The 14,498-nt window shown below is 42.2% G+C and overlaps 1 protein-coding gene across 5 annotated transcripts in view; it reads right to left on the bottom strand.

Moving 5' to 3' along the window:
* MYO5A (myosin VA) overlaps nucleotides 1-14,498 on the bottom strand; it is a 99,077-nt gene that overhangs the window by 57,221 nt on the left and 27,358 nt on the right. For all 5 annotated transcript variants that reach the window (XM_072148202.1, XM_072148201.1, XM_072148203.1 and 2 more), the window contains exon 2: nucleotides 1,583-1,693. In XM_072148202.1, the coding sequence (XP_072004303.1) occupies nucleotides 1,583-1,693 (111 nt within the window). The remainder of the gene's footprint in view (nucleotides 1-1,582; nucleotides 1,694-14,498) is intronic.

Raw genomic sequence — 14,498 nt, 5'->3', positions numbered from 1 at the left:
AAAGCTAGCTGCAATTGTATTAGTTTAACAGCAGTGCCGAGAGAACATTGAGATAGTATTTAATTGCTCAATATTTCTTTACACTCACCTTTTTAATGGTTTAGCTCAAATATGTTACATACAAAATATAGAAATTCAAGTCTACTTTAGTGTTATATGTACAACACATCTGCAAGAGGTTGCAATAGCTCCCTATGATTATTATTATTAAGTATTTTAAGAAAACTGTATCCAATAGAGGATTCTTACCCTTTGTTGGTGCATGATGAAAGGGGGGGGGGGGGGGCCGGTTCCAAATATCCTTCCTGCTTAATGCTTGGATATGTGAGGTAGAAGGATTACTATGGGTAATAGCTATAGTGACCCTGGGACCAGGGTACCTATCCCTGAAACTGCCCAGGCCAATACAGACCTGGAACACACCAATAGCCTTAACTTGGGGATGCAGTCCTAAATGACAACCACCCTGACAGGAACCTATCCTTGAAGCCAACTAGCCCTATTACAACCTGCTCGAAAAAGATGGTCCCAGTTTGATTGTTAAGAGAAGACTAGGAAAAGGAGTGATGAAATGAAATCCTGACGTGGCATATTGTGGGCTTAAATTTGCCACCAGGATGAAAGATTATAAACCAAGCACACTGACATGCTGGTGTGTGCCCTCTCTGTCAGGATCCGCTCTTCTTTTAGCTTCTAATGCCCTGGTCTTTACAAAAAAAAAAAAGGCTTTTCATGAAGCCTGGAGCTTCATTAAGGTACATACACACAGCCGTATGCCCATACCGCTGCTGAACCCTCCCCCCTCCAAACATGGGGATGAATGATCTATTTTTTCCCTATATACGGTGCGGATTGGCACCATAGCACCGCCGGGCCGCCATTGCCATCTATGGGGACGTTTATGCGGCCGCAAATATGCGGGCCACCTGTACATCCCCACAGACAGCCGTCTAAATGTACCCTTACAAACACACTTTTTGATTCTTTAACTTTTATTTTATTATATATTTAGTAGGTCAAGTTCTATTGGTTGATCCACCACCTGAATTTAATTTAGGGAAATCATGATAATTTTCTGCATGACAATCTGCCATGTGTGTAGATAGAAAGTGCTTTGATTTTCATTATTTCTGAAATAAATAAACAAGGAACCAACCAAAATTCAGCTTTCAATACTAGGAAAAAGTTGTAGAAATTACAGGGATAATAATTTACCACAAAGGTAAGTAATGTGCTAATATAAGTAATGTATTTAGTGTTAAATATTGAGAATGCTGTTATATTAAGGACATTGCACTATATTTAGTCTCTACATGGGCGAAGGCAAGAAAGAGCCACAAGGAACTCTACTAGGAGGAAAGGCTATGACAGTAGACAGCTGGGAGGGATGGCTTACAATATATAAAGCACACAGCTCACAGGCATTATTCCTATAATAATCATAACCTCTGAAGATCAGTAACATCAGGACTCAAAGACTGGAGGCAGGAAAGTTACATTTCACGTATGAACAGTAAAATGCTCCCCCCTAAATATCAATTACATTAAAATTTGCATCTTAGTCGACTATGGTTATTCATACCGTTCCTTCCTCAAGCCGAAGGCGAAGAACCGTGTCCCCTGGCTTATAATCTTTCTGAATCTCGGCAGATTTCCAAACATCTTCCGGATCTGGGATCCACACCCGAGCATGCTGGAATCAGAACGAAGAGATTATTTATCACATTGATTGGGTTATGTAAATATGGTTTGACATCCAACCAATACTAAATTATTGTACCATATCACATTAGAGAACCAACACAGCCGATAATACAACATAGAAAACGTTGACAAGGCATTAATCTTATTGACGCATAAGAACTTGCAGAGCTGTTACGTCTAGACCTGCTGATAAGACAAAACTTTGCTTCCAGCACCGGAGACAGACGTATCCAGAAGAAACATCATACCACTTTTATCACATCTTAATAAGGAATTCAATTTGCTGGAAAATTAGAAACCAATATGTAGCTTTTTTAACAATAGCATTATGATTTGAGATAATTATGACAAAATCTTCTGCATAGTAATGCCATTTTGTGACAATTTCAGCAACAGAAAACCTGCCTTAAAGCTTTAGCATGTATATTAGAAAATTAGTAGGAACTACCCAAAGAATTGGTTACTGGACAGAATTCTGCCAGTGTCAAAGGTCATCTACTGGAGCTGTGAGGAGGCGGGGTAGACTACAGATCAGACTACCGTACAGAAACCGATTATTCTCATTTAAGGCCCCGGCAGACCACATTCAGCTGTCTGGAAGTAGTCTGTATTAAGCCAGTCTGACAGTATTGCAGATTATGTTACAAAGTGGACTAACAACCCAATTAGTTGTAATTTGTAACATACCCTCATTAAACTTACAAAAAAATTAGACGCACACTCAAAGACAGACCAAGACACAGTAGAAGGTTAACTGGCGGGTGTAAATCAAATGCATTTTTTTCCCTCAAGGACAAACTTTACACCTCTGTCAAAATGCTGTTTTTACAGTGAAGCCACCCACCCTAAAGTGCTTTGGCTCAATGTGTATAAGACTGAAAGCTACACCACGTACTGCCTTCAGAGGTTTTTCTGATATCGGATTCCTAGGGGTTGTTATAGGGACATCGAAATACATATCAAAGGACCACATAGAGGTAAAAATGCCACGATTAGTAAATACAGCATACACATGTGGGTTGACCTTTAATATCCAAGCAGTGAATAGTTTACTTATTCTAAAGCTTCAAAATAGTCTTGTGAATAAGCAAGGAACTGACCTAACAGTAGCCCTAGAGAGCTGTTTCTTTGAGACTTGCTGACAACACAAAAAATTGCTTCCAGCACTGGAGAATGACATATCCAGAAGAAACATTATACCACGTATTAGAGGAAGAGAAATGAAAACTCTGCCAATATGTCAGTCCCCTAACTTACACCTAAATGATAATTATTAGGTACTGTAAACCTAAGTGATAATTAATGTGTATTGCACACCAAAATGATAAAGCAGGGACATTTGCCCATAGACCCAGGCATCATGACTGTGGTCATCTGCTTATATTTGTGTGGGCGGCACAGAGGCTGAGTGAGTAGCACTTCTGCCTTGCAGCACTGTGGTCCTGGGTTTGAATCCCACCCAGGACCACATATGCAAAGATTTTGTATGTTCTCTCCATGTTTGTGTGGGTTTCCTCCAGGTACTCCCATTTCCTCCCACACTACAAAACATACTGTTAGGTTGTTTAGATTGTGAGCCCCATGGGGACAGGGACCAATTTGGCATGCTTTGTGCAGCGCTGCGTCATCTGTGTGCGCTATATATATATTAAGAACTATTATTATTTGCAACCCATGACCTCCTTCCTTCTAAAATCAACTTTTATAACTATGGTAATTAGCTAGAAGGGCTCTGGGGGTTTGACCAGAGTCCCTCAATTCTATGGCTTCACATGTTGTCTCCCCCACTGTTCCCTCAGTACATGTCCCTCTCTCTGTTTGCTGTAATCTCACACAGTGGGTGGGAGAAGTGCTCCTGCAGTGTAACAGCCTGTAAAGCTACAGCATGGGCCTGGATACGTGTCCCAGGTTTATCAATTAGGTGTATAATAATAACAGCAAAAGGACCAAATAAAGGTAATAAAAGCACAAAGAGTAAATCAAAAATACAAATATGGTTATAATTTACTTATTCAGAGTATTCAAAATAGTCAGTTTTGAGAGTAAGAAGCTGTGGACCTAACAGGAGCCATAGAGAGCCTTTACTAGTTTTGTGTATGAGGTTAGTAGCAGCAGGACTGTGAGAAAGGAATGTATTGTGTATTTCCAGAGTGCATCTCCTACAAGTGCTCTGAGTCAGTCCTTAAAGGGAACCTGTCAACACATTTTCACGAATACAGCTAATAACAGGTTAGTATATAGGCCTAGTAATTAACTGACACATTGCTTTTAGCTAAAATGGTTTCCCTTACATAGCTATAAATAAACTTTATGTTATATTCCCTGGCATCAGAGGGGGTATTTCCTGCTCGGTCAGCCCCTTGCATCTACTTCTCCCATGTTCAATGACTCTTCTGAGCATTTTGTGTGACCATCATCTAAGGTCCTGTTACATCTGCAAAGTCAACCCATGTATGTATTTGATCACATGAAATCACAGCAGCCTTCAAGTACTTCTACTCCTCCCCATCCTCCATGGAGGCATATTTTGATTTCATGTGATCAGATACATAGATGGGGTAGACGTTGCAGATATTACAGGACCTTAGATGACATCATCCTGGTCACATGACTTTAAGTGCCCAATGATATAACAAAGCTCTTTCTCAATGTCCCATACAGCAGAATATCATTGCACTTCGACCGGTCAATTAGGAACATTTTAATATGCATGACTGAATGACTCAAATCAGGTGAGTTGCATGTAAGTTTACATACTAATTATGTAACATTGCAGGCAGTGAAAGGAACTATTTAGGGATAAGAGAAATTCTTTTTTAATCAGTTTTTAATGAAGTCTTTATTTTGGATGGGATAATTAGCATGACAGGTTCTCTTTAAGTTGGTAGTGCTCACTGTCACTGGAGAAGTCCGTTCTCTTTGTACTGGGTGGATACCACAGCTTTTACTTATAGCATAGCAGAAGGTTAAGGGGACTGCTGCATAGTAAACTCTACAGAAATATAGGTCAGTCTATTATAAGACCTAGTGCGATAATTGCAGCATATAGAACTTTTCATTAAATAAAGATGGTGACACAAAAAGTTTTCATTGAAAACAATAGATGGCTCAATAAGAACTGTCCATGTATTTATACGCTGCATTTATAGAAACGTTAGATTAATAAAAATTTTTTATGTTTAATAAAAATTTAAAGGAAATAAAGCAGATTGTGACATTACCCAGTCATATCGAAAGGATACAGTAAAATCTCAGGAATAATAGTCACAAGACAGAACGGTCATATCGTAGCTTGTAGTCACAGTTGGGTAGATACTAATCTTATCATGGCTGCATGTATTAGGAAACCACATTTTAACTACCATGTATTTTCTGCATCATAATGTCTGTAGCCTGGTCACTGACACAGAGGATAAAGCTCTGGGGTGTCTGAGCTATAGTCAACAGCTTTTCAGGAACCTGCTATATAGCAGTCCCATGGCCAGTGGGAACCTGTAACCTGGAGTTGGCACTGGCACCTATGGTTAAATGCTGTAGGTGCAAGCAAGACCCTCTCTTGACCCTATTATGACTGTACTTTTTCGTGGCAAAGTTTTGGCAAATCGATTTAATGGCGTTTCAGCTTCTGATGGGACTTCCATTCTATTTGAAAAGTCTATATTACACTATGGAGTATAATAAAGCAGATTGTATTTTCCTTATTGTGTTCTATTGGTTCGTTCTACTATACTTTACTTGTAGAAATACTAAATGAAGTGAAATATAAAAAAAAATAAACAGTGGTGGAATTACATTCAGAAGCAACAGTGTATCCATCCAAGTCTATGGACATGACGGATGCCCAAACCGTGTACGTTTGTTGTCCTGTGCGTCTGTATCCTTTTTTCTTTGGGCAGAGAAAAGAAGTCGGCTGCTGCGTTTTTCATGTCCTTTGGGAAAACATATACTTTTTTTTTTAACATTGGTGTCTATGGATATCGTATGCATTACAGAATGTGTGTAACAGCACATGCATCAATCCATCACACTTGGTTACGTGCCCAAATTTGGATCTTAAAATTCTCCATCTTCAGAATGGCTTCAGAAGGTGCAAGAAACGGAAGCGAAAAAAAAGAGTATAGTTTTTAAAGTGTAAAAACGGATACGTCAAAAAATTAAGACGTTCGGCAAAGAATGCACCAGTTTTTGTTGATTTTTAAATGGATACGTTGCAGTACAAGCCTTATAGATACAAAAAATGTGATGTATACCAAGCCTTAGTAACTATCCAGCTAAAATCTTGTCAATGGGTCACTAGTTCATAAAATCTTAGACCCTTCCTTTATCCCCTCCGCTAGTAAATATACCTCTTCCAGTTAGATTAAAATACAGCAAATAGAGGATATATTAGTTTTATCAAAGCCATACTGGTTTACTACATAGAATACTAGCAGGCACAGCATAAGCAGCTTCTATGCTGAAGCTATAGAAGGTTTTCATTGCTCCTGACTATGTTGTTTTCTGGTAGCAGATGTGAGAAGCAGGAGGAATATATGAACAGTGCGGTCTTTCAGCTGAAGACAAAGATCACTTCTGCCTTGTGTCACCATGTCATGTTGCTGATAGGAAGCGATGAAGCATTGGAGTCCCTTCATATCAGAGTCAAGGAGGGAACTAGAAGTCCAGTTTACATGAAGACATGAAATATAAATGTCTAATGATTCTCTCAATAAGATACTTTCATCACTTAAGAACTATCTTATCCAGCTCCCAGGCTACTACAATATCCCCATAGGCAACGCACCCTTATCAGACACGCTAGAATGTGCTCTACATTTATCTCACATCCTAATATACAGAAATACCCGGTGGTAATAACATAGAGAAACAGATATGTCCCTGCACTGTTATATAGTCACACATTATTTTCCACATCTAACATAGCACTCCCACAATCACTACTTCATCTTCATGTATATCTGGTTACATACAGATATGTGCAAATATCATCAAGATATTTATAATAGATTCTACCAGGAAAATACAAGTGCAATATAGTCCCATCTGCAGAGCATAACTCTTGTATTGCAGGGGATATACTGCAGAAATTGTGCTGTCCTCTGCTCGACCTGCAGCTTCTATCCAGACTATATATCAGGACTATACCATGTAAAAGTTAGTTGTCATCTTAAACTTTTAAAGGGAACCTTTCATGCCATTTCCAGTAAGGAGTCAGAGGAAAGGAGGGAGAAGAGTCTTCCCGGGATGTCCCCTGCTAGCCTATTTCGTGTTGCATAGTCACCACAGATATACGCGTGGCAGCAGGAGAGGTCAAACCAGTAGGACTCCTCTCCTCCCCTGTGACTCCTTTGGTCATTTGTATACAGTGTTTGAAGTTATTTTTGTGTATAAAGTTGAATCTCCCAGACTGTAGAAGGACATCATTGTGATCCTGTCATTGTCCTGGATGACAAGCCTGTAACAACTCCTCTTGACAAATTCCCTTTAAAAATGGGATCTACCAGGCGTGGCCTAGCAAAGCATGCGATAAGACGCGTGCAGCGGAGCTCCCGTCTGAGATCCTGACATTATCCTGTCGCTGAACAGTAAATAAGTGACTCACCCCACACCGTCTCGGAACTACTCGGGTAAACCGCTGCAGCACTTGTGTCCGTGCAGATTCCGTCCAAGGGCCAAAATAGCAGCAAATCTGCCCGACTGCTGGATTTCCAAGACGCCGGCGGCTCCTCCACTCAAGCCACGAGGAAGCAGAGAGAGATAGCTGGGCGCCTGCAGCAGTTTGCACGAAAGGAGACAAGCGCGGGTAGGAGAGACTCTAGCAAAAGCTGGTCTCCTGACGCGAGATCCAAAGAGGCCATGGATATACAGTCCGAGGCAGAAATATCGGACGACCCCGAAATGGAGGAAAGGCGCAGCCCTAGGCCCAATAAAAGATCTCCTCAACCTGCTCCGGAACCTACGCTGGGAGACGTGTTGAAGGCCGTGGCCAAGTGCAATACAACTATTACCACGCTGGTACAGTGGGTGGCATGAGAGAGGAGCTGTGTATAATGAGATTGGATGTCCACAAGATATCTGAAAGGACTACCAAGGTGGAACACCGTACCTCAGACCTGGAAGATGACATGGCAAAATGTAAAAGGGTCTCCAAAAAGGCGCAACAGGAGATAATGGCGCTATGGGGGAAAACAGACGACTTGGAAAATAGAGCCAGGCGCAATAATGTAAGGCTGGTGGGGTTCCCGGAGAAGATAGGAGAGAACTCGACGGTGTATATAGAAGAATAGCTCCTACAAAAATTTGGTAAAGATGCTTTGTCACCGATGTACGCTATTGAGAGAGCCCATAGAGTGCCTACACGTCCACTGGCTCCGGGAAGACCGCCAAGACCCATTCTGGCCAAAGTGCTTCATTTCAAGGATAGAGATACTATCTTACGGTTGGCAAGAGATCACCCGGACTTAACGGTCAACGGATCAAAGATTTCCCTTTTTCCGGCTTACTCCGTAGAAGTTCAAAAGCGACGTGTCAAGTTTCTTGACATCAAGAGGCGCCTCTGGAATCTCAAAGTGCCGTATTTATGATGTTCCCGGCTAAGCTAAGAGTGGTTGCACTGGGGACCACGCATTTCTTTGAGGACCCGTCCTCGGCCGTACAGTGGCTGGATCAGCATGAAGGACAGCTTCGTGTCCCAAGAGGACTGCATGCAGGTGTTGTTGCTTTAATTAATGGGGGAGCCCGAGTTTATATTGTGTAATTATTTACATGTTGTGAGTTATGGCGTCTCTCTTATCCTCCCTTTCCGATGGAGGGAAGACGGGTACCTCAGTTTGTAGCACTTCTGAGGTATTTGTATTACTGCATATTAATGTCACATGCCCGCAGGGTATTCCTTTGGAGTTTCGCCCTGAAAAGTGCCTATAGGCCGGCGATATATTGTCTGCAGGAGACTCATATGACATTTTGCATCACAGATGCAAAAAAGGTGGACGGGGTTTGAATGCCATGCTGTCTTTTCTGCATATGCTAGAGGGGTCAGCATTCTAGTTCACAAAGATGTACCATTTGAGTGTTATGACAAGACAATTGATAGTGAAGGGAGATTTATTGGACTTCATTGCAAAATTGGAGCGCAGGTTTTGGTCCTGATGTCCGCTTATGTCCCTCCCCCGTATTATAACGAAGTGTTGAAGCTTTTATTGGAATTTATGGGTAAACATCAGGGAGTACCCTCTCTAATGGTGGGAGATTTTAACAACGTTCCTCATGGAGAATGGGATAGATGTAGAATGAATAATGCACCTGTACAACAAGAGCTCACCCCTTTTGGAATCTTATTGGCAGAAGTGGGCCTGTTTGATGTATGGCGGCTGCAGCACCCAGAGGACCGTGTGTACTCTTGTTGCTCCTCCACCTACTCTTCATTGTCCCGAATAGACCTAGGCCTAGGTAACTCGGGCATCCTACCATGGGTAGGGGAAATAGAATATCTTGCTAGATCTCTGTCTGACCACTCTCCATTAGTTGTCCCACTTATAATCTATGAGGACCCAAGGCTCAGAATAGGATATGGAAACTTAATCCTTTTTGGCTAGCGACACCAGCAGTGGCCACAGGGGTGGAAATAGCAGTGAAGAGATTTATTGAAGAAAATAGGGACACAGCAGGCCCTTCTAGTATATGGGAGGTGACGAAGGGATGTATAAGGGGAGAAGCCTATAAACTTATATGCACCACTAAAAGTAAGTCCAGGGAAGTGGATAAGGCAGTGCACTTGGAAATGCATAAAGCCCAAAACACATTGAACTCTCACCTGCTAGAGGTGGCGAATAGAAAGAGGGCATTCGCTAAAGGACGCTATTTTGAAGAGGGGGAAAAAGTTGGACACCTGTTGTCAGTAATTACTAAAGCCCAGCAGGGTGTCACATATCCCAATGTTAAAAGATAATGGGGGTCAACAGAGGCTAGATACAGATGGTATACTGCAAGTCTTGGAGGACTTCTATTCCTCACTATACAAGTCCCACACAAATCCGTCGGATGACGAGATACTAGAGTTTATACCCAAATTAGACCTGCCAAGGTTATCAGAGACTGACAGAATTGCACTTGATGCCCCATTGACGGTAGAGGAATTAGAAGAGGCGGTAGGGTCAATGGCTAATGACAAGGCTCCCGGGGTAGACGGATTGCCAGCAGAAATATATAAAAAGTATAGTGAGGTACTCCTTCCTGAACTGCTACAGGTATTCACAGACTCTTTAGAAAAGGGGATATTACCCTCCTCTAAGCGGGAGGCCCGTCAAAACCATTCAGGCTATACCGTGGGACAAAGGGATGCCCCCTGTCGCCATTGTTATTTGCAATAGCTGTCGAGCCCTTGGCTGCACCGATACGTATCGCACCTGATGTGGTAGGTTTTAAATATGGTGCACTGCACTGCAAAATTGCACTATATGCGGATGATGCCTTGTTGTTTCTAGGAGACACAGGCCCATCTCTACGTGCAGTACTGCAATTGTTGGAGAGATTTGGGAGTCTGTCGGGGCTTACCATAAACTGGCATAAGTCGGATATCTTACCTGTGGATCAGTTGGAGGGGGCCTTGGAGACAGATCTTCCAGATATCCCGGTGGTTCATCAATTTCGGTACCTAGGCATTCAGGTTACAGCTAAGGTTGGGGACTTTGAGTAATTGAATCTTTCTCCCCTGGTCCAAAAATTGAAGTCTAAAATTGTAGCTTGGTGTAAACTTCCTATAACAGCAATAGGCCGTACAAACCTAATCAAAATGGTAGCAATGCCGCAACTGTTATATATACTCCATAACTCCCCGGTTTGGCTTCCGCTTGCCAGATTCCATAGGATCAACGCCCTGTTTAGAGATTTGATTTGGGGAAGGGGACAACCAAGGATTAGACTGGAGACTCTGCAGAGGCCCAAAACAGATGGGACACCTCCAAGGATGGGGCGAAGATGGGGCACGGTCTACTGCGGGCGATATGATAGGTCACCATTTAAGTGCTGGGAACCTGCTAATGGCACTGGAGAGTGGTAAATTTAAGAGAGGACAAAACCCTATTCCTACATTCTCCATGATACATAATGTCTGGGGGAAGGCGAAACAATTGAGGGGAGTTCAAGGACTCACTGAATATTCACCCCTGTGGCACAACCCCTTTCTAAAGGAATTCCAAACTTCAGAGGGGTCAGTCTTTTGGGAAAGAGTAGGTATGGTACGGGTGACTCAATTGATATCTGAAGCCACCATAAAGTCCTTCCAACAAATTCAAGAGGACGTCCCGGTGGGGAATAGAGACTTCTTTAGATATTTACAGCTAAAACATGCTTTTGAAAAACAGTCCCAATCTGTTGTTATGACACCTCAAAGGGATGCACTATTACTGAACATAGCTAAAAAAGATCATGCGACTGGGCTCATTTTGCTATTGTACCAACTACTGCTGTGTAACTTTCTCGATGGCTTTCCGCTTTGGGTTTGCAATAGATGGACCACAGATATAGGAGATATTTCTGATGAGCAATGGCAATCAGTTCTTGAGGCTCTTCCACTATATTCCCTAGGGGAAGCAACACGGCTGTCACAAGTTTATATTGTGCACAGGGTGTACAGGACACCCAAATTCCTATGTGAAATAGGGGCAACGCCAGGAAGCGGAATGCCCCAAGTGTAGAGAGGAACCGGCGGATATGCTCCATATGATGTGGACATGTCCGAGGATTCAAGGGTTCTGGGCAACCATTCTAGACATTATTGATTTAGTGTATGAGGTAACACTTCCCCGTAATGCTTTAGTTTGTATCCTGGGATGCATGGATGAGATGCCGATAGACGGGGCTGGAAAATTAGCGGTTCATAGGCTCCTCTATATGGCACGCAAAACAATAGCAGCAAGGTGGATACAGCCGATAGCCCCTACCAGGAAAGAATTCCTAAATAAAGCAGAAGGGATGCTGTTAAATGAGAAAGCGGTTTACACGCGGCGTAACACAGCAGTTAAGTTTGAAAAGCTATGGGCCCCTTGGCTTGATGAACCGGGACTAGTGTCTGGTATTTTATTGAGGGACAGAACTGGATTGGGGGGGGGGGGGGGAGTGGGCTTAATGTATAATGTATATTTAAACTGTAATGTTGAGTCATCTGTCATGTACCATTATCTCATTGAGGTTCTCTCTTCTGATAAGTATCTTTTCACCCTGCGCGGTGAATATGTTATTTCACATTGTATAACATCTGTAACCCGTGTGTAAAGGCTGGTGGGGGGTGGGGTGGGAGTTTCGGGTGTGCTCTGTCTGTTTGTTCATGAAAAACCTTAATAAAAAAGATCTGATTTAAAAAAAAAAAAAAAAAAAAAAAAAAAGGGATCTACAACGGAATGGATGATGGCTTTATCTCATCAAATGAAATAAATATAATTAGATCTCATTTCTGAGGATTTTGTGTCAAAATACTCATTATGTGTACAGAATAGAGCCAAATATGTTTTACTAGTTGAAATAAAGATTTTTTACTGTATATATTTAGGAGGACTTCATTATTACCAAAAACAGATCTCAGTCTCTCAAAATGTGATGAGCACAGAAAGGTAAAGTAAAATTTAATGTCATGTAAAAATCTAATGTAAAATTTTAAAGTTGCACAGGACACAGTATAGAGAGTTTATAGTCACAATAAAGCTACTTAATATATTTTAACAATCACATTTGTAAATCTTTGTAACAGAGTAACACTTTAAATTACCAATTTAACAGTAAACTTCAGGGACCGCTACACCCATAACAACTACATGAAATTCCCAGTCTACAGCTCGCTCGCCTCTTTTCCGTAATTCCATGGGACATAAATCACCATGGAGACTGGTCTCCGTACAAGACTCCGACAGATGTTCAAGGTCTCATGATGATCAACAGGCTGAAGCATAAACCTAGACGAGTACATCATTATTTTGGTGTCACTTCGGCAGCTAATGGTTGTACAATGGATCTCACAATATAGGGTCTGAACAAATAAAATTTTACCTCCATGATTTTTCAAAATCTATGGCTCATTACATCAGCAGGATATTAATATCCTAGTCATATTAGTTTCATATTGTAAGGTATAATAATAATAATAAAACATCCAAATAGGTGCACATGAACTGTTCGTACAGAGGTTTGCACATACTGTAAAAAAAAACCCTGATGTGTATAACAATAACCAAGTGAGAATATACACTCACCGGCCACTTTATTAGGTACACCTGTCCAACTGCTTGTTAACACTTAATTTCTAATCAGCCAATCACATGGCGGCAACTCAGTGCATTTAGGCATGTAGACATGGTCAAGACAATCTCCTGCACTTCAAACCGAGCATCAGTATGGGGAAGAAAGGTGATTTGAGTGCCTTTGAACGTGGCATGGTTGTTGGTGCCAGAAGGGCTGGTCTGAGTATTTCAGAAACTGCTGATCTACTGGGATTTTCACGCACAACCATCTCTAGGGTTTACAGAGAATGGTCCGAAAAAGAAAAAACATCCAGTGAGCGGCAGTTCTGTGGGCGGACATGCCTTGTTGATGCCAGAGGTCAGAGGAGAATGGGCAGACTGGTTCGAGCTGATAGAAAGGCAACAGTGACTCAAATAGCCACCTGTTACAACCAAGGTAGGCAGAAGAGCATCTCTGAACGCGCAGTACATCGAACTTTGAGGCAGAAGGGCTACAGCAGCAGAAGACCACACTGGGTGCCACTCCTTTCAGCTAAGAACAGGAAACTGAGGCTACAATTTGCACAAGCTCATCGAAATTGGACAGTAGAAGATTGGAAAAACGTTGCCTGGTCTGATGAGTCTCGATTTCTGCTGCGACATTCGGATGGTAGGGTCAGAATTTGGCGTCAACAACATGAAAGCATGGATCCATCCTGCCTTGTATCAACGGTTCAGGCTGGTGGTGGTGGTGTCATGGTGTGGGGAATATTTTCTTGGCACTCTTTGGGCCCCTTGGTACCAATTGAGCATCGTTGCAACGCCACAGCCTACCTGAGTATTGTTGCTGACCATGTCCATCCCTTTATGACCACAATGTACCCAACATCTGATGGCTACTTTCAGCAGGATAATGCGCCATGTCATAAAGCTGGAATCATCTCAGACTGGTTTCTTGAACATGACAATGAGGTCACTGTACTCAAATGGCCTCCACAGTCACCAGATCTCAATCCAATAGAGCATCTTTGGGATGTGGTGGAACAGGAGATTCGCATCATGGATGTGCACCCGACAAATCTGCGGCACCTGTGTGATGCCATCATTTCAATATAGACCAAAATCACTGAGGAATGCTTCCAGCACCTTGTTGAATCTATGCCACGAAGAATTGAGGCAGTTCTGAAGGCAAAAGGAGGTCCAACCCGTTACAAGCATGGTGTACCTAATAAAGTGGCCGGTGAGTAAGACATGGAGAGTTATTGCACAAAGCCGCACGTAGGCTGTATGTTTCAGCCTCATGAGAAACACAGGGAAAAGGCGGTAGTAACATTTCATTACCGAGGAGCAACACCATTAGACCTTATGCTACCACTGCACCTGAAATCATTGACCATTTGTCTTTAAAAAGACCCTTTGTTACCCCCCAAAAAGACCCCCACCAAATATGCCCCCCATTATCCTCTCCCCAGACCCTTTCTATACATGACATTTTTAAAAAATGTATGTTGGGAAAGGCCTCTTACAAAATACGTGGTCTGGGCCTCATATCTCCTGCGCTGGAAGTCGGCTTTATTCATGAGG

This window comes from Engystomops pustulosus, chromosome 4, assembly GCF_040894005.1.
Source record: "Engystomops pustulosus chromosome 4, aEngPut4.maternal, whole genome shotgun sequence".
Classification (NCBI taxonomy): Eukaryota; Metazoa; Chordata; class Amphibia; order Anura; family Leptodactylidae; genus Engystomops; species Engystomops pustulosus.
The sequence above is the reverse complement of the archived record's forward strand: the minus strand, read 5'-3'. Positions and strand labels throughout refer to the sequence as shown.